This window comes from Channa argus, chromosome 1, assembly GCF_033026475.1.
Source record: "Channa argus isolate prfri chromosome 1, Channa argus male v1.0, whole genome shotgun sequence".
In the NCBI taxonomy this organism is placed as follows: domain Eukaryota; kingdom Metazoa; phylum Chordata; class Actinopteri; order Anabantiformes; family Channidae; genus Channa; species Channa argus.
In genome coordinates, this window is record NC_090197.1 from 9,227,116 (window position 1) to 9,248,476 (window position 21,361).

General features: G+C 44.8%; 1 protein-coding gene across 1 annotated transcript in view; it reads right to left on the minus strand.

Annotated features, from left to right (window-relative positions):
- Positions 1-19,129, minus strand: part of nfatc1 (nuclear factor of activated T cells 1) — a 36,891-nt gene extending 17,762 nt beyond the window's left edge. Inside the window, exons 1-6 of the mRNA XM_067493423.1 lie at positions 18,643-19,129; positions 16,295-17,330; positions 15,814-15,973; positions 11,057-11,259; positions 8,922-9,094; positions 6,658-6,798 (exon numbers count right to left, since the gene is read on the minus strand). Coding sequence (XP_067349524.1) covers positions 6,658-6,798; positions 8,922-9,094; positions 11,057-11,259; positions 15,814-15,973; positions 16,295-17,330; positions 18,643-18,661 — 1,732 coding nt within the window. The 5' untranslated portion in view covers positions 18,662-19,129. The remainder of the gene's footprint in view (positions 1-6,657; positions 6,799-8,921; positions 9,095-11,056; positions 11,260-15,813; positions 15,974-16,294; positions 17,331-18,642) is intronic.
- Positions 19,130-21,361: the final 2,232 nt, after the last annotated feature.

The following is a 21,361-nucleotide window of genomic DNA, read 5'->3' on the forward strand; positions in this document are numbered from 1 at the left end:
AATGGAGGTGGAGAGAATGGCTGCAGAAGGTTGCAGAAGGGGTCTAAAGATGTGCTTGAATGAGGAAGATGAAATGTGCACGCAGGTCATATAATGGTTGTTATCATTCATCTGTGAACCATCACAACATTATCATGGTTTGTGTTCTCGTTTTTTTCCTTTATATATTTTTGTCTCATTTCTCTCTTGTACTAATCTTGCATTTTTCCCTGTCTATTATAATTAATGCTTCATTATTTATTATTTTCTGCAACAAATTTAAATATTTGCCCAGTTTTCATCATTTGTATATACACACACTTGTGCATGCAAGTGTATTGGCTGCTTTTACTATTTAATGGTGAAAACTACTGTAGTACACAGAAAAAAACAAAAAACATATAGTGTAATTAGCAATAAATGTCTCCACAGCTAAAACAAAACGATTCTGCAAACATCACAGGAGAGATGAGGTGAGGCCTGACGGCAAGCTACAGCCATCTGGGATGCACACACACACACACACACTTTGTGGTACCATGAATTAAACATAACATTTGTAAGGAAACCCCCAAGGAGAACAGGAAGTTGTACAGGACGCTGGCGGAAGGATGTCTGTATGTCCAGAGTCTCATGGCTGTTCTTATTTTTGTGTTGTTAAGGTTTGGTTCCTGGACACCAAGGATTATTTCCAGTAGCTGAAAACACCTTCATCCAATCCTAAGTCCTTATTCTAAAACACCCAGCTATAAAAAATAAAGTGCGCAGAGTGAAATGTCCTCAGTTAGAGAGAAAACCTGGACTTTGTCCAGTGAAGTCTAACTCAACCACTGAGATGGTTTCCTTCTCCAGTGCAGCACTGAAAGTGTTCGCATGAATAGAGCAAGTAGTCTTCTGGTGTGTCTCTATTTTTCTTCCTCTCTCTTCACTTTGGGAAGCTCTCCAGAAGGGAAGCCTTTGCAGTCGGTGTCAATCCACGGGAGGTAAACATGTTTTTTAACATCCCCCTCGGAGTCTCTCTCCCCGTTTCTTCTTGTCTGCTTTTCGCGTCGCCTCTGACTCACGCTCATCGCTTCTCAAACCGACCCAGAGATAGAAAAATTAAATTCAGCAATTGGTTTTTTTTCTGTGCCCTGCTACCTATTGCCAGGAAACTTCTCAAAAAACACAGCTTTGAAAAGTTGAACGCGTGGGATGCCTTTGTTTGAAAAGAGTGTGCCGGATAATTGATAACCACAGAATGTAATTGATAACCACAGAATGTTCCAGAGTTATAGGGAAACATCTGCACAACGCCTGCACCAATCCAATGAAAAACACACTAGCCAGCTCCCCTCCTACCAAATTTCACTGAGCACAATATGGTTTCTAACTCCCTGGCCCACTGTGCTGGACAACATCCAATATTATCGAAGTTAAACAACTCAGCCTAAAGCCATCCTTACCATATAAACCCACTACCCCTCTCCAACTCTCCCAGCGCCCGAGCTCTATGCACCTTGGCAGCGCACCAGCCCTGCAGAAGTCTTACAATTCACATTTCGTTAGCAGTGGTCTATACAAATCATTACTTTCTCAGAATAGACACAACACAGAGCGGCAATGACACACTGGTGGTGTGCTGTACAGAATCATGGCAGCCGGGGGGGATCAAACAATATACAGTGCAGTTATTTGTCATGTTGGGTTTATAAAGGGAATCAAACAGCTCCTTGTGCTCCTTAATTGGGTCTGGGTGGAGTAAAACGCTGGTGCCCAGAGTGAAACAGCGGGATGGCATATGCCCAAACCCTCATAACGTACAGTAAATATAAACACATGCTCTACCCAGACCCATGCAGCACGCTGAAAGAGTTCCCTTGTCTTCTGACTGATGACTGAAACGTCTTCCTTCCTACCGCCCTGAAAACACGTGGCCTTTGGAAGCTGAAGGCGAGCGGCTGCGGTGCGGAGGAGCGGCGGCTGAGGCCAGCTCCGAGCTGATAAATGGCACCAGTCGAGGAGGCGATACTGACGTCCTCTCACTTCAACAGTGCCGAGCACATTTACAGTGGCGCCTGTCTCTGCACGGCCTCATCTGGACGCTTTCATCAAGAAATCAGTCTCTGGAGCTTCTCAAACAGGCCTGTGATTTTTATAAATCATACATAGTAATTTATGAAAACATAATCCCTGCTGTTTATGTGGCCGTAATTGATTTGTTTATGAAAACAGCCATTGTTCTCAGAAGTGTCTGAGGCAGCCAAACCACTGAACAGCTTCGAGTGGAAGTCATTGTTTTGTCAATGCAATGAAACCAAAGCCCGCTGACCAAAAGAAAAGGCGCCGCTCCCACCGAGCAAAACCACTGCTCGAAGCTAACAAAGCTAACTCAGCTACCACAGCGTACACGTCAAAAACAATCTAATTTACTCTGCTGCTACTTCAGTGTCACTGTCCTCGCGTTGGCTTAAAGGGTGATGCTTATCTACAGTTTCTACAGGTAACTCCAGAGCCCATCTGGCAGCCTCGCTGCTAATAATCCTCTTACAGTTCATCTTTCAGGGCCTCTTACTTGTTTAGTTGCAACAATTAGACAAAATTGCAGTGCTGTTGCAGTCCAACATGAATAGCTTGGGCTCTCTGGGATCTAGGAGCTCCAGCTCATCAGTGCACGGAGATGTGGAACAAAAACATAGCTACCTTTGGCGCAAGCGACAAAGGTTTTGATGGATCGGGGGGAAACACAGTGACTAATTTCCTTGCAATGATACAGACTGCAGCAGAGCAGGCAGCTGTCCAGTTCAATGGGCCAGATTGGAGAGTGCTCTTTTCATTAGGGGGTTTCTCCTCTGCAAGGATTTCCTTTAGAATCTCTCACTGAAATTAAGCTATTATCAATCATGGTGGGGAAATACTGAGCGGAAAAACAGGCTTTAATAAAAATACTAAGGGAAAATCAAAAAGAATCTAAACAAAAGACAGAGGGAGGAGATGGAAACAGACAAACTTTAATCAAACAAACCATATACAGTACTACAGTGTAAGGGGGCAGCAGTGGCTCTGTCGGTAGAGTGCCCACCCCCGTCAGCCGGTCCAAGCCTGGTAGAAATTGGGGAGGGTTATGTCAGGAAGGGGCATCCGGCCTAAAAACTTCGCCAAATCAACATGCGGACAATGATCCGCTGTGGCGACCCTGAACTCACGGGATAAGCCGAAAGTACAAAAATAATAAAACTACAGTGAAAGCATTTACTGAACTATAGCCATCAACCAACTTATCATTTAAAGCATCCATACATATCTATAAACAGTTAATATAAGTACAGTCCACAGACGAAGAGGCATGTTAGCTTCCCTTCACTCGTTAGGAAAATAATAGTTTTCAAAGTGGCTGTATTTATTTTCACTGGGTTTAGTTTTTTTATTCTATCATATTCTATTCCAGCCTATTCTCTACTCGTCTACAGTATATTATCATGTACTATATTTGTACTTTATAATAAAATTCTCCACAAGAAGTTTAAAAGATTTTAGCCACATTTCAGGGAAACGAGGTAGAAGGTTGTAGCTTTTGCTTAGACTTTATTGTCAGGCTGCAGAATCAAAGGTCCAAAATGAACCTTGAGCGTCATTAAATCATATCGTGCTTTAAGTTGCTAAGCTAAAGCCATAACGTGGTGCCATGAAATTTCACAAATGCACTAATATTTGATTTTTTTGTTTTTTTAAAAAAAAGTTTCCATCCAGGTCCAATCTTTGCACCTCTCTGTCTTTTATTTGTATTTGGACAACAGCCTGTATTTTGAGTCTTTTCCAGCAGTAAACCACAAAAAACGAAGGCGAATGAGGGACAGCAGGGCCTAATTTCCCAAATGGGGAGACTGCGACTTATCAGGGACAGCATCTTCTGTGCAGGCCGGGGCAAATGAAAGCAAGGTGAGGCTAAGCTGGGTTTAGATTACAAGCTGATGTCTGCAGCACCGAGGCCGTGCAGTCATCTCCTATGACCGAACGGCTGTAACCAGGAGTGACAACTAAACTGATGCTATCTTAGTTATTTCTACCGAGGCAAGAGACAAGGAGGAGCAGGAGGGCGTGATTGAGCAAACCTGACCCACTGTTATTATTTTCACATGTTGTGCCGAGGAGCAGGTGACAGAGAGGGTGTCTCCGAGGGGGAAACTGGGATTTCCTTTCCGTGCGTCATGGCTAGCAACAACAAGAAAAAAAAAAAGAAAAAAACACACGATTGTCTCTTCCTCTGTTTCTTCCAAACAAACTCCAGTGTTTCACTGGGATCTCATTTTTCCAGGGTCCAGGGTGACAGACCCTGGCTATTATTGCAAGGGAAACTCTGACACACACACACACACACACACACACACACACACACACACACACACACACATAGAGCACACACAGCTCTTTACATCTGTCAATACCCGCATGTTCTGTCACCGCAGCTTGTGGACGTTGTTTTGTGAGAGCGCTTTACTGGATATTTCGCAGGAAAATTCTCCGGTAAAATTAAACGGTCACGGTCTTTATGGCAAGAAAAATCCAACACTCTGGGTTTATGAGTGAGATCGTTAAACTGTTTCTCAGAGCTCTGCTTTGGCACGAGTTAAATTACAGTAAAAGCATATTAAATTTCCAAATCAGTGCTTGATAACGATGAGCATGCAGACATTTACTTTTTAAATATGCAAAATTGTTTTGCAGCCTGTTATGTTTCTGCATGTTACTAAAGCAATTATTCCACTTTACCCCCGAGATTAATGACGCCTCTACTTGTTTACTGTATCTAATTACCTGTCTGTGTTTACAGAGAGCAGCTGTAAAGAAGACCCAGTATGATCAGTAGGGAGCCCACAGCTCTCAAGGCTAATGAACTTAGGGCTGGTGGCACAGAGGCAGCCTGGATAGAAATAGATGGAGGAAAACAGGGGTGTTGGGGGTGGGGAGGTGCAGTGTTGTGGAAGCCTGGCTTAAGGGTGTTTCCATGGCAGGATTGCCCAGGAATCTAATGCTGATGCCAGACGCGGGGAAACCCTCATCAAAAACGATGGAGCACACCCATCGGGACCGGTCCAGAGCTGCACATGGCCCTAAAGACAGTTCGCTTCAGAGTCAGACAGAACCAGGGCAGCTGCTGACCCAAACCTTTCTGAAAGTCTGAGGTTTTATTGGTTGCTATTCCCCGTGTTTGAGGTGGAAGGTTTGACACACATAAGAGATACATAAGCTGTTTGACATGCACACCGATGCAGTTGGACATTACTTACATTAGAATTTTAATAAATGATATGTATCATTACTTTATTGGTGTTTTATTGCAAAGAACATTATTAGAAGTGTTTTTTTGTTTTGTTTTTTTCAGATGAGGGCATGTGAGGTGAGGTTTATCTTTAACGGGATAAAATGAATGGCTGCGCCTCTACTTTACTAACACTTACTGCCCAGTGCTAATGGAAGGAAGTTCATTCTGTATTTTGAATAATTTAATGTGCAGTGATGCGAGAAATTGTTGCCTTATCCTCTTAGTGGATATTAAGTGTCAGGATTTGGTCATCGGAAAGCTCTTTTGAACAGTTTTAGGTCGTTGTGGTCTTTGTGTATCACTTTGTGGTCACTTTCTGTCTTTTAACTGAGCTTTTCTACCGAGAAATATTGACATTCAGTAATCCATCCATGAATAAAGTACTCAAATACTGAAACGTATTGATAACAACTAACTATTTAAACTTTATATTTATCTTGTGGCTATCTAGTTAAAGTAGGGAGTCAGTCTATTTCAACAAGCATATAATTGATAGAAGTCCATTTTTAATTTAGGTTGCAGGAACTTGCAGAAAGTGCATCTTTGTTGGGCCACAGTACGGCCAGTGTAGTTTCATTCCTGCCTCTGAGAAATGTTACGTGATTCTAACTCTGAGCTGCCCTTTTCTGCAGAAGACATCAGGCCTAATCAAAGAGGTCAGGAAGAGGGGGACAAAGCCTGCTCAGAATGACTTTTTGTTCAGATAAACATTCTCACTGCTGCATTGTGCAGAGCTGCAGGAGAAGCGCCCGGGCAGCCTTGAATTCTTCCTTTCACAGGTGGAACAATGAAAAGGCTTCCCTCTCTTTTTTTTTTTTTTTTTAATGAGTCACCAGGCTGATAGGATCACACGTGTTTACATTGCTCAGCCTTGGCCCAAACTCTTCCTCACGTTGCTTTGCTAAAGCTAATCAAGGAAATTGCTGTTTGTAAACCCCCTGGTATCAACATCTGGGAGCAGTCCTTGCTCCATCCAAACCAAAACGGCTTAAAGTAAGAAAGGGAGAAACAAATACAGACGCATGACACACACACACACACACACACACACACACAAGCGCTGCATTTGTGATCCATTCCTCTGCTGAACAGGCAATGGAAACTTCTGCAAATGTAAATCTGCTGGGTTAAAAATACAGCGCATTAATGTGCACCACATGTGGCACTCTGGCAGGATATTTTGACGGCGGGGGGAGAGGAGGGACGGAGCAGTCCTGGGGTTTCTCCAACAACGAGGGGGGAGAGAGACACAGAGAGAGAGAGAGAGAGACAGAGAGAGAGAGGAAACACACACACACACACACACACGCGCGCGCACGCACACACATCTGGACTGAGACGATGCAGCTTTAAGTCCAAATCTCCTCCTCTTTTACCTTGAGCCTTTTCCACGAACACCACCTTGGAGTCGTGCTGGAAGTTGTGTCCGTCGAGGAGCATCTTCTCCCCCCCGGGGGTGGGACACGTCTCCAAGCTCTGCTTATCCACCAACGGCAGCTCCTGGGCCGATCTCTGAGCTGTGGGAGGGAGAAGAGAATTCAGACTCATCGCTCAGCTAACACACACCCACTCCCCATGCAGACCTGAGCATCCAGACCCAGGCTGAATCACTACCTAGACAGCTTTCGCAGAGCTGTCCCTGAAACCGTAAACCTCTACCCCCTCACGTTAAATTTAAACTCCCTCCTTGCCCGTAAGTAGGGAGACGCTTCATGTTGTGTTTATTTGTGTTTTCCTTAAATTATGCTGGAAGTTTGCGCTCAAATATTTTCTTGAAGAGTGCGCTTCCTCTCCTCATCTTTCATACGTCTCTCGTACATTTTTGCCCTTCCCATTGCTGACTTGCTTTCAGTTTTTCTGAAACAATCTACGTTGATATTAATCTGAAACAATCTACGTTGATATTAATTTGCCATGAAACATTTTAAACCTTTTCTGTCTCAGTGTAATATCGATGGCCAGAGCAGGTCGTTCTTGTGAAAGTAATTTCATAGTGACTGACCAGCATGTGGAAATGGGGTTTCAATAAAACCTGAAAATGCTTCTCATGTAAGGATCATCTTTTAGTAATTTGATGTTCCTGGTTCCTGATTTTTGATGAAACTCTAATTCTAGGTCTTTGGAAAGCATCAATCTTTCCCACATTTCTCTGTTTCTCTGCCTCCGTCTGTCGTTCTGCCTCACTCACACACAAAGTGAATTTTGGTCAAAAACAATTGCTTTGTGGCCGTCGTTCAGAAACTAACAATGCTCTATTTCAAGGGGTTGAGACCATGGTTTAACTACTGTCTTTCATTTACCTCATAAACCTTAATCTCTATGGCAGCTCTCATTGCCAGAACCACATAAAGTGGTTGATCTGCCTGAGTGTATCCCGGTCCAGTGAAAGGTCAACTCCAGTGCACCGTAAAGACCCAGTGTCATTTATTGAGCGAAGCTTAAATGGCCTTTAGTCAGACAAATGCAGACTAATTAAAATGTAGCTCACAATCACTTCTAGCTTTCCTGCAACATATCTCCTCATGGAGCCGCATCAAATTACTGTTATCTTCACGTTTCAGTGATTTATGCTTTCTGACGTTTTATTTATGGTGTTGCTTTTTCTTGCCACCACGTGTGACACATGCTCATGATACATGTGTGAAGGTTTTACTTTTTCCCTTTCTAACCTCAGGTTGTTTGACTTGATCATTATTACTGGCCTGACATGAAAAGGAATAAGAGTTGAAGTCAGCTCTGCAAAGCTATACTAACATGCTAACGGAGCCTGATGAGCTTCTAAGTAAATTTACTGTACATAGGTACAATTTGTAGTACTTTTCTGAAGTATTTGCATTTTAGGTTTTGATTTGACTCCATCCCAAAGGAATTCACAGGGAAGTTTTTACTTCATTTGTTTGACAGTTATATTTCAAACACAGATTCTTAATAAAAAAACACAAGGAACTAATGAATTAGGAGGTATTATTATGGATTAACCACCTGGTAGCACCAGCGGTTTACAGCACAAATGTGAAATTAGTTTACAAGAACTATTTTCTCCTTGTAAATTATTTAGTTCCACTTGTGTTTTTTCAAGTGAAATGATCAGAAATCAGATTTCTGAATTTGAACCTAACTTAATTTTGATTTCTGCACAAACCTTTTTTATCAGGCAAATCGGGAGTAGATTCATGCGTTCATGATTTCAGCAGCATCAAGTTCGACAATGCTTGTGGGCCTGTTTCTAAATTTGCACTTAAACTAAACTTTAGAGCAACTACATTGTACTTTGACTTGAGTAAAGAATATACGGTGGTATTTCTACTTAGAGTGGAGTACCTTTTATGCAAGTACTGGAATAACACAAAGTATGAATAAAGTTTAAAATATTCCTGCAGGGAATCACCCAAGCCATTAGGAGTCCTCCTCGTTGAAGTACATCAGTATAAGATTTAATCGTTTTGGCCCAACAGAGAACCATGCGTCAGTGACATCCTCACACTTGAAAACAAACTTCTAGTTTGCCTATAAAAAGTCAAGTTATTGAAATTAAATATTTTGTATAATGTTGTTGTTTCTTTTTTGCATCCCATTGATCATCTTGCAGTTTAGACCCCATGTGTACATGAACAAAACTAGTTTGTAAAGATGTACTCACAGCACTCAATGGGGTTGGATGCAACTTGCAGGGACACCGTTCTTCCTGTAGCCTGGTTGATGTGAACCCTGAAAACCATCCGCACACGTGTGTTCTTACGCCCAATGTCGGTCTCCCCCTTTCGCAGCTCGATGTCCGAGTTACGCAGCTTCAAGATCCCTGCGCAGTCGATTCTGGAATCGGAGACACCACACAAACAGTCTTGAGTCAGCCAAAGCCTGCTGTCTGTCCACAAGGCGAAGAAGCATGTCCATTAATGACATATATGCTCTCACAGTTTAATCGGGCTGTGATTTATATGGTATTTCAGCCAAATTGCATGAGAGTTTTAATCTGGAATCCATCAACACAGGCGTGCAGATGAAGATTAACACCACCCCCCATCGGGGTTTTTACACATCAGTGCATCTACTCTTGGGCAGCGTTCAAACTCTACAGAAACAAATATCTGGGAACATTCATTATGTCATGAGTATCCCCAAGAGAGGTTTTCTCAATACAATCCCCGTCCCCAAAATCTTACAACAAGGGTAAAATTTGCGGGGTCAAACTCTTCGTCAGACACTTAACAAAGGCAGCGCTCCTCATCTCGCACACCCATCTGTCTGCACTGCACTCATCTCACTTCTTCATACTTAAATACCTCAGGCCCAAACGGTTTCTGGCTTTTCCATTGCCGTGCTACTTGATGCCGCATTCCTCAAAGCCTAGTTAATGTCAACTTTTACACAGATCTGAACACTCCCTAACATTCTTCCTGCCAGAAACCAGGGTCTGCTCCACTGGCGAAGTAATCAGGTGCTGATGCTAAGGACCTCAGCTGTTCAACTCTCTGCCTATGCACAGAGGCCGAGTGCAAAACCACACAGTGAGGTGCTGAAAGAGAACGTTTTAGAAAGAAAGGACGAAACCAAGAACAAAGGCAGCATTTATAAGCAGTTAAATGGCGTCATACTAAGTAAAATGTTGTGTTTGCATTATCAGCTAAGAAAAATCTTAGCTACTGTTGATTGGTGGTTTGATTTAAATCATCTTGAGTAGCTATTTTAGAAATAGAACAAGGCCTGTATTCTGCACCACATGATAAAACATCCATATGTCACATGGGAGTCCACGTCAAAACAAATAAATCCTCCACAAATCCCTCTGCCTATACTCTAAGTACTCTGAGGCTTGTGCTCTGTGAGAAAAGACAAACTGTATCCTGTGAGAAAGCCAGTGTAAAAGCGGAGTGTATGTGCTACATCCATTAAATCGCAGGGAAAGTGCTGATGCTAGCAGGCTGCTGCTGCCTGCAGCTCAGACAGAAAGTCCAGCTCCCTGTTAGCAGCTCTGAGCTTCCTCAGTAATTTGATCTCCAAGGCTTATAAAATGTGAAAGCCACTCGTCTGTGTGCAAAGGGCAACACACACACACACACACACACACAAACACACACACACACACACACATCACAACTGCAGAATGTAAACATTTCACAAAAGCCAGAATCAAACACGTGTTGAGAGCTTTAAATTGATCCCGAGGGGATGAAATTCCCTCCATACTGCACCGGAACTGCACCTCAGCTGAAGTAAATATTAACTATGTGCTGTGGTGTGTCAGATGTACATTCACTCACAGGTGGAGTTATCTTAAAGTTTTCAGGCTAAATGTCAAGTCCAGTTTGAAACACTCAAAGACACAAATTGTATTAAAGTATTATTATGTGACGGTTTTGAAATAGGAAACTTATAAACATTAGGAGATTTGACATAGCGTGTATCTGTTGCCTGACTTGACCCCCTAAAGATTTACTGATGACAGGCTGTTATAGCTTGAACCTGACATGATTTGACATGATGATTTTTTTTAAACAACACAAAACTTCACATTGATTTGTCAAGTTTCCTTTGATTCAAACCTCGATCTGGACCGTTTCAAATGACTTGAGAATTGGCTTGGATTTGTTCTTGTCCTAAAAGTTCATTTAAAGTCTCAAGTCATTTAAGGTGTGTTCGCATCAGTTCTTGAAGGAACCAAGGGGGAAATCTCACATTAATTGGACTTACTCCAAAGACTTAAACAAAAGACACTAACCCAGGTTTAATCATCAACCCAAACCTGTCTGTGTGGGTAGGATCAGCGATACTCACATGGCTCGCATGTTGTTCTCTGGCAACAGTGGGATCTCCAGCACCTTGGTATTGTTGTGCAGCGCTTCGTGGCTCGGGGTGGACACCGTCTTCCCGGTAATGCGGTGGACCTGGTAGAAGGCGTGGGGTCTCAGCAGCCTGTCGTCAGCTGTGCCGATGAACAGCTGCAGGGTCAGAGGTTCGCTCTCCATGTAGCCGTGGAGCTAAGAGGGGAGAGCAAAAAACAACAAAAAAAGAAGTGGTTGTGGTTAAGTGTTCAAAAACAAGAGGGGTCAGACTGTTTCAAGCAAAGTACCCATTTAAGATCATGTAATCCGCCTTTTCATTTTCTTTAAATTTACAACCAATGGCCTGTGTACACTTCCTCCATCCGTACACGTCAGGCCTGCCAAGATGTTGATCCTACAGTAGCTGCCAGACAGCAGTGAAACCACCTACGTACAGAGAGCGGTGCTGTGATTTGTGAGCGCTGCGCTCGCCTTGTGACTGAGGCAGTGTTTCAGAAAAAGGTCAAGGTCATGTCAGTCCCACCAGGCCCAGGAAACACTCTCCCTAATGACCCTGCTTTGATGTTTATCAGTAACACGACAGAGGTGGAGACGTTAAAGAAGTGCTACGCGCTATAGCTGGAGGGTTCAACCCAGAGCTTCTAAAGAACTCCCAGACCTCCCTAGGTGTTGCTTGACAGAAGGCCGCCTGCCAGGATGACCTCAACCACCCAGACTGCAGAGTGTGCATGAAGCCCAAACCCACAGGCTGAAATCTGAGAACAGCAGCTAGTACTGACAGACTGTATGAGAGTTACGTATGTCACACAGTCAGAAGAGATGATTGAGCATCTGATGGTGAGCTGGTCACGTATTGCACCTCATTCTTGTTTTTTAAAATTCGTTCTTTCAGTCAACATGGAATCAACCGACGTAACCTAATTCCAAATCTGTGTGTTTGCTTGAAACGTTTGATAAAGTTGCGATTTATTGTTCATAGTGTGATTTCATTGCATTAGAGATAAGGTTCGGAGCATGTTTAGGTACAGTAGCTTTAATTTAATGGAGGCTGCAACCTCCATTAAATCCATCAAAAAATAAATGTGATCTTGTTTGGCCCAAAAGCCTAAATATTTTCATTTTCATTAAAACTGAGACGTTTTTGTGGACTTGAAATCTCTCCAGTTACCAGCATGATTGAGTATTAAGGCTGTTTTCCTTAGGGAGAGTTGATATTCAAATACAGTCAATTATAACTTCTTCATTTGTAGGTTAAAGTACAGTTTATTCCATAAGATCACAACGAACGGTTTTTCATCCTGAGCTTAAAGAAACCTTAATATTAAACACTAGCGTGTGTGTGTGTGCGCAAGAAATGCAAGAATGTGTGCATTTCACTGTCCCCACACCCTGTCAGAGTGATACAGCGGCAGACACCGAACCCTACGTAATTACAGGCCACTCCAGACAAGACTGTCAACTGAAACGATCGGCGGGGAAATGCTGAAATAAAGACCAGAGTTTTCACTTACATAAGAAGAGCACTCGAGGTGAGGAGTGCCCACAACGAGAGCAAAAGGCTCCGACCGGGGAGGCAAAACATGTGATTTGGAGGAGGATCCCTGTCAGGGTTAAGAGCCTGCAAAGGCCCCTGTGTATTTGTGTAAGGAAATGGGTTGCTGCCTAGCAATGGTGTTTATTTGGGCGGCAGGAAGGACTGTGATGAAGTGAGGTAGCCCACTCGCAAGGTTAGGTGGTTACTTTCAAAATGTAATTACTAACAGATTACTGATTATCTGCTCTGAATTACCATCGGCAACAAAGTCGAGCCAAATCAAACTCAATAATATCATCTGAATGCTTTCAGCTGTTCATGGCTGCTTTGCTTCCAAAACTTGACAAAGCATGCATTTGTAGAAAGATTTGCAATTCGCATCACAATCGCCATCCATCATTTGGAGACATAAATTTAACCGAGTGGCAATCTGGCAATCAATAAACCTCGTCCTGTTGTTTCTTCACTCGGCAATCTGAATCAGGTCTTTGACGAAGCAGCTGCAGCCGGCAACTGTTGGGATTCGTGGACGTAAACCCTCTGCCCCTCCACCCTGGCAGTGCAGACACCCCTCCCTAGTTCATATTGTCACCCAGATGAGGAATGCTGAGACTGCTGAAGGTACCAGTGAGGAAGGGTGACCAGGACTCCCTCTCCATTCCTATTACATGGACCTCTGGGTTTCAGTTTTCAAAGAGGGACAAGCACAGTGTGACCAGTAATTGATCCTGTCATGCTTCTTACTTCACATGATATTTGTTAATTATACTTTGTTTAGAAATTCTAAATTTGATCATGAGGTTTAAGGCCACGAAAAGGCACATGATTCCAAAATAAAAATGTTTAAATGCACGTCAGAAGAGCTAAATGGATGCGTTTCGGAGCAATGGGCAGATCATGAAAGCTGACTTCAGACGGGGATACAAGAAGACCTCACAGACTTGAACGGGGGGTATTTCCTCCCCACCAAAGTGCAGCATGAAACCCTGAGCGTTAACTGCGGTGAGGACTGCACACAGCACTTCAGAGGGGCATACTTCAGTCTGCCGCTGGTGTAAGGGCGGGTGTGGTTGAGGCAGGCAGCAGCCATGGCATTGAAAAAGAACAGAAAACAGCCAGCGTCGCCGAGCTGGATGTGGAGAAAAAGTTCACCACCGAGAACAGGAGCTTCCAGAATAAACTCTGCAAAGTCTGGGCAGGGTCTGAGTCACAGGAGCTGTGGGACGAGCCACAGAGGCTTCGTCAGCCAGCGTCCACAGCAGAGGCTGCAGCGCCGTGCGTACCGTGTAATCAGGAAGTCACAGAGATGGGGCTGCCTTGTCTGAGGCTCCCTCCAACACATCCATCACAGGCTGCCAGAAACGTGTGTGGTTTAGTCACTGCCGCCTCCGCAGGACGCAGCGCGCAATGATGTCAGCCGTACACACGGGGAACTTTCCTAAACAAAGGGAAGTCTGTGTGGCTGGGGTGGTAGCTGGCGGAAAAGTAGGGGGAGGTTTGGGTTTAAGGAGAACACACACTCTCTATTTCAGCTGGGGTGAACCCAGACCCCTGTCATTAAATCATTAGCACCTTCTCATGGACAAATACACATGTCCTGCACAGATGTGTGGCTAAAGCTGCCGAAGGGTACGGGATGTTTCTTACTCCACTGCTCTATGCACATATCTCAGTTTCCTTAGTCCACTGAAGGCACATGGGAAACTCTCATCTAAATGTATCACAGAGCCATTAAATGCAACTTTTTTTTTTTTTGCCTTTAAATAGAAAGACACGATAAAGTTTGTTTCAGGAAACGAAAGAACAGCAATAGCCACTGTGAACTACAATTTTCAACTACAGCTAAATTTTTCCCAACTTTTTCCCATGTACTTGAATTTTTTTGCAGCTGGAAGCAGCTTTGCCTCATCCACAAACTGTTGTCTGCCTTGGGGCATAAGCTCTCCGTTGACTTTAGCTCCTCTCGGATACAAAATGCTTATTATTCTGAGGACAGTCCCCTTATGAAGACGCCACAATATATTTGTCCACTAGAGGGCAACGACTATTTAGTTAGTATATTACAATAAGTAAAATCACAATTCTTTAACAGCAACATTTATTCTATTAACATTCTAATAAAAATGGTACTTTATGTGTTTATGATACGAAATAAAGTAAAACAATTTACGATCGTCTGATAATGGTGTTTGCCATTCTATCGCCACCTCTTACATTCTTTACTCTTAGCCTCTACACATCAGTTGTCACCAGAGCGTTTACTGAATTTAGTCACTTTTTATTAAAACTGTCTCCGCATTTAGTTTGGACACTGATACAAGCTCACGTTAGCCGCCCCTGTTCGAGGGAAAGGGAAGTAAAAGAAAAACTCCCCAGTTTAAAGAGATGTTTTATCAGAGCTGAAACGTAAAAACAGAAAAGTGTGACGCACGTCCGGTAAGCGTATAGACTTCATGCAATGCATTAATAAAATATTCATGGGTATTAAACTGACAGCACTGCTTACTGCTCACTTTGCCCGACGACTTGCTACAGACCCTTTATTTATTCAGAGACTGAGGTCAGTGTTGAGCAGTAATGGCTGGGGGACCAAATAGGTTTATAACCAAAACATATCTGCAGTTGTCCACATTTCTTTTCGTTAGACTCGACCACCAGAGCTACTGTGGTTAAAAGCTCATGACTAAGCTCTTACTGGCCATGCTACATCACTTTGTAACTGTCTGTGCTGCACTCGACAACGCAATGGAAAAGTCTGACTCACTTTTGTCTGGACAGGAACTGACTGAGTGGACTGGTCTGTCTAATAGCCTACCCATGGTATTCCATTCAGAAATGTCACATTGTTGAATAACATAACACTCGGGTCTTGAAACACATGTCGCCCCAATCTATTTTAATGCTGAAGGTAGAAAACAGGAGGGGGAACGGGCTGAGGCGACAAGGTAAGAAAGGGGGGAAAACATGGGCTTAATCGTTGTACCGTGTGTTGGTCTAATCATCACAGGAAACCAAACAGTCTAGTTTGGTGGTTGCCACCAAGAGGGGGTTGCGAGATGATAAATGATGTTGTTTTCTTCAGGAACTTTCACTTTTTGTGAAATCTTGGATTATTCATTCTAAAAGTATTTGCATGAGACAATTTAGGCAGTGAAAATCAGCCTATTGACGAGAGCGATTCTTAAGTCATCCCAACAACAGCAGGTTTAGCAAACCTGAATCACTGGGTGTCCCCCTGCCAGGGCCTTGACCGCTCCCCTGCTGCCCTCGGTCTCATAATGGGCTCGGTGGTGGGACTTGGGCTGCACCTCGATCTGCAGGCTGTACGTGCCCGAGCTGGACGGCAGCTGCCAGTCCAGAGCTGGCAGGGACGGGCTGCGGGGGAGAAAACATGTCCAACATGTCAACTTAACGAGGCAAGAGGAGGAGGCTTTTTTTTTTTTTTTTTTTTTTTAGATGCACTTATCTAAGAAGAATGTGCAGAATGTGAGCACTGTGATATGCCAAGCTTCGTGATAAGGCTGTAACCAAACTACAAACAAATTAATTCCCATCAACGTGTTGTGTCAATCCATGAGAGGAGAGCCACACATATAGTGCCTACGTTTTTTTGTCTTTAATAATTGTCTAGCACATAAAATGGAGCACTTCAGGTTTTAACAGCTATGGCTAAAGGCTAAAATCCCTGTCACTTACCTCACATATTGCTTCGGCTTAGTCCAGGGATATGGGTGTTGTGGCACATCCAGAAACCCACCACAGTAGCCTTCCTTCTTTAATGACAGGCGGTTTGAGGGGTGCTCATCCTCACAGAGCTGCCCTGGACCCAGCTCCTCTCCAACAGGCTCCACCTTCAGGCTGACAGTGGGGCTGTGCTCCATGCTGGTTTTCCGGGCCTTCATGGGGATCCCCTCCCCGAGGTCAGCCACTCCATCTGTGGTCAAAGCATTAATGGCTGCCAGGATGGCTGAGTTGGTGTACTGGTTGGTGTTTGGCAACCAGTTCTCCTCTGTGACACTGAGACGAGGGGAGGTCTGCGGAGAAGGTCCAGGGGAGTGGTTGGGTGAGTAGGGGTACTGCTTGTGTGGAGCCCCGCTACCGTTTAAGCTGTACTTCCTCTTTGCACCACAAGGTGAGTTGGGCCTGGAGTTACGCTGCCCCATCCAGGTGTCGTCTATTATGTTTGTGCGGGGGGAGGTGGAAGGGGAGTGGCGTGGGGAGCCGCCAGAGGCACAGCCATCGCCTGGCAGGGCAAGGGTGGAGCCCTTGGGGGACACGGAGGGAGACTGCCAGGGGGAGTTCTGCGGCGAGTTGTCGTAGTTGTAAGAGAAGCCCGACTCGTAGGAGGAGGCGTCAGACTGGCAACTGCGAGACGAGATGCTGCTGGCTGGACTCAGACAACTGGGGTCACGGTAGCCATCTGCACTGGGGAGGGTCAGTGTGACTATGGAGTTGACTCGCTTGGCAACAGGAAGGCTGCTTTCCTCCACCTCATCCTCAGGAAACTGCCCGTAAGCTGTGATCTCGATACGAGGGCTCTCCAGGGTCGGGGCTCCGTTTGGGCGGAGGCTTGTGGGGGAATAGTAGCTGACAGCTCTCACATCATCCTGGGTGTCATAACTGTGAGGCTCTGTAACAGAGACAGATATGGTGGAGCCGTGGTAGTTCGCAGGAAGACAGGGATTGGCCAGTGGGAGGGAGAGACTGACGTTCGGCGTGTAGCCATATGCTTCTGGAAAGCAAACAGATTGAGTTTGTTACCATGATAATCAAACACATTCACTGGCTCTTTTACTGAGGGGGAGACAGTTGCCAAGTAGAACCTAACGAGAGCTGTTGCAGACGTGTTGCCTATAATGGCAAAAGAACAGCTTGACTACTCGATGTGGCCCCAGCTTATTCCTGAAGCAGAGGGTTCCCTAAACTCACTGACCCCAGTCACAAAAAAACGGCTCTGAATGGCTAAAATTGTACAAAAGTGGGTGAAATAAGGTGGGAGAGACTAATAAAGGAGCCAAAAAAAAAACCCCAGTCTAAAAATAACCAAAGGCCTCACCATGTGGATCTTTTTTTTTTTTTTCCACATCTCACTGCCAGATTTATGCCACTTAATGCACATGCTGCAGCCCATAAACTGCAACATTATGAAAACACACACACTGGTGCTTTTGTTGGCCAGTTTCAGATTCCAGCAGCCTTTGAAAATAAACACAGGACATGAGGCGTTTGTTTGCATGCTGTAAAGGTGCACGCTGTACCCAGGCTGGGGATGCTGGGTCACATGAAACAGGCTGAGGTCACGAGCAGGGGGCAGAGCAAGGGGAACATGGGAGGTGGTGGGGGGGGGGGGGGGGGGGTTGTGGTTGTACGGTGCACGAGGCAGGGCGCAGCACATTGCTATGGATGGAGACAGCAGACACATGCAGTCACCTAAGCTCCTGTCTGCTGTAAATTAACAAGAATTAGGGGGCCCCACTATAAAGACTATGACATCACCATTGGACCATATGACTCCTTGCAATAAAAGAAAATGAGAAAAGCTTGCATTTAAAAATTGCTTTGCGGTGCGTAACACAGTAGCACCAAAATGTTCCTTTTCCACAGTTAGTGTGCTGTGAATTAGCGGCCATCCTAACAGGTAGCCCGAGGGCCTGAATGCACCATTGCTCTGCTCAATACTGGCCTCTGAGTCCCAGCGTTGCAGCGCCACGCCACTCATTAGCACACGTTCAATCCCGACTATTTCGGGAGCACTTTTCAGTGATGAGAGACTCGCAGCACTGGAACCACGCCCACCCTTGCTCCAAATCAGCAGGGCGGGGCAGCAGGCTGTATCCACGCCACTGCTTTTTAACACAGGGCTAGTTCAGCAGGGTGGAAACTGCCGGGGGAGACCATCATTCCATATAGCATCACAGTTCAGCGTGTCGCACCTGGCTGTGAAGTGCCAGGCCCTGATGAGAAGTTGAATAAATGCCACGTTGATAGCTTTACTGAAGAAAAAAAAAAAAGAGCATAGTGTGGGAAATAAAAGTCCAACTCACCCTCTTCGGCAGATTTCATCTTCTTCTTGGGAGCAGAGAGCAACGTCTGAGATCAAACTGTGAGCGCAGATGCAGATGAGAGCGATTCCTTATCCATATAGCGGAGTGTATTATATCCCCCCCCACACACAGCTGTTGCTCAGGATCCCTTCTTGCTGTATCACCACAAGCACACAGCGAGAGTGAGCAATGACAGTAGTAAAATGTATGTCAAATGGGGAAAGTTGTATCCAAAATGAAAAAAAAAAAAAAAGAAAACCTAAGCGAGACGCGTCAAAAAAAAAAAAAAACGTTAAAACGTGCAGCGTTCCGGTAAGAAGCTACTTTCGCCGCTGCGCTGAGATATCGGACTTTGTGGCGGGGTATCCTGCCTCTGCTGGATCGCTGTGACGCACTGCTCCGACGCGCACAGGACTTCTGCGTTTTTAAACTCGGGGATCACCTCGGCGGCGGCGGCGCACCGCCTCTCCGAGCTCTGACGCAGCCACGCGTCCAACCACCGGATGGGTCCGGCAGCGGAGATCCTCTCTCACACTGTGCTTTCCAGAGGCAAAACACAACAAACAAACAAACAAACAAACAAACCAACAAAAATAAAAAAGCTGGAAGAGAAGCCTGAAGGCTCCGAGGCGAGCAACTTAATCCTCGCCGCGGCTGAGCCAAATGCGAAACTTGGTGATTGGAAAAAACGTAATAAAAAAGCCAGGGTGGACACCCTGCTGAATATGTTAGAATGACACTAAACAGCAATAAACACTATGATTTGTCGAGCTATATGTCAAAAGACACTAAGTTGATGCTACATCTCTTCTGCTTTGGCATCATTTTTAAAGGAGTCACCTGGGTGGAATCTCCTAAATCATAATTTATGTGCAGGCTAATCCTCAGGAAGACTGTACATTCAAACAGCCATTCATCTGCTCCCAGCAGCTATACGTCCACTTACAGGCTACTGGGTCGTCGGATTGCAGCAGATGTAAGCGCAGGTGAGCTGAAACATGCCAGAACCCGTAGCTTGATATATATATATAAAACATGAACCATCCCTTCAGACCCTATGTGCATCTCGTTGGGGTTTGTAGTTGTTGCAAAGGCAAATAATTGCTTTTCCACTTCCTGCTGACAGACTGCATGTCTGCGGATCATGAAACACATAATTATCTATACTTGCATAAAGGCACTCTATAAAAATCCAGTGCCGTACCCAGTCATTTGACACGCTGAACTAAGAATCTTCATAGAGTTTTCCATAGGCCGCTCTCTGTGGTTTGTGTATTCTCACTCCTCAGCGCATTCGGTCCCAGCAGGCAGGGTTGTTACTATCTTTGGCAGGTCTGGACCTTTCAGCAGCTGGCGGCAGGCCGCTGGTTTCTGTGATGACAAGAGTCACATGGTGGCTTTCTAAGAGTCTGTCCGTCCCCTGAGGTGGGAACACTGCACTACTGGCATCTTATCAGCTTGGCCCTGCTTGCTGAGATCCTTAGTGTCCTGCCACTCTGCCAGAGAGTGTTAAGGTGTTTCTTCATTTAAAAGTCACAGCCTTAAAGCTCAAGGGTGCAAAGATATATTTTTTGTTATGTTTTACAGCTAATGGGTCCTTAGGTGTATTTGTACCAGAAAGGATTTCAGTGTCTTGTTCTGCAAAGTGCTCTTATCACTTATCAAGTGCAAAAATAATGAATGAAAAGAAAAACGGGACATGTTGAAATGTTTAACATACACCCATCTTTAAGTCCATCTTTTGTACAAGATGCAAAAGGTTCAAAGACGCAAACACTTTAAGCCCCTTATTCCCCATTTGTCTCCATTGTGCAACGCGATGGCATGCGCTCCCCACATCCAAAGCAATATTCCTTCCTCACCCAATGGGATCTCATTTTGGCCGAGCGTCTCCTCCAGCAGAGGATCTGAGGGAGTGACAGCACTTGTGAAACCCTATCTGTCTCTTTCATTATGGGGACGTGGCTGGGTGGCTTCCCAGTCATTTAAAGAAGCTCACTCGTTTCTTTGACCTCATGGAAATCTCTCACCAGGGCTTTGGGGGTGGGGGGGGGGGGGGGGGGGGGGGTTGCCACTTGACAATGATGTGTAGCTGAAACTTGTGCCGCAGTAAACACTTCCACTCATCTCTGCAGCTGATTGACTCATGGACGTCAGGGCAGTGACGGCGCTAGTAGTGTTTCCAGCCAGGCCTGGTGCTGGTTTGTGGACACCTTGGTAACAGGCTGCTGCAGGCCGGATGGATCCAGAGCCACAACTGAAAGGCAAGCACAGTTGGTAATGAGAAACAACACCAACATCATGCGTTGATGCAGCAGACACGGCCGACTGAACAGAAGACTCATGTTTATATCAACACTGCAGCTCTTTGCAGACACTGGCAACAGACACTGAAGTGATTTATACCAGAACTATTTCTTTTGGTCTTTTAGGCATTTATGAATCATCTCAAGTCAGTGGAGATAAATACAGGTAAAATCTCAAGCCGCGTCTTGTCAAAGCCAGTGTCAGCTCCTCTGGGGTAATTTGAGTCGCAACTTTCAACAATTAAACTACAAACGAGTGTTAATTACTGCATAAAAATGACAGCATTTGAACATTTTCCATTTAAAAGGGGTTAACCTGTAAATCCTGCTCGTCAAAACTTGAGATCTGATATTTTATCGAGGCTTTCACGGTCTCGCAGTTGTCAGAAATGAAAGGAAAACTGAAAAAAAAA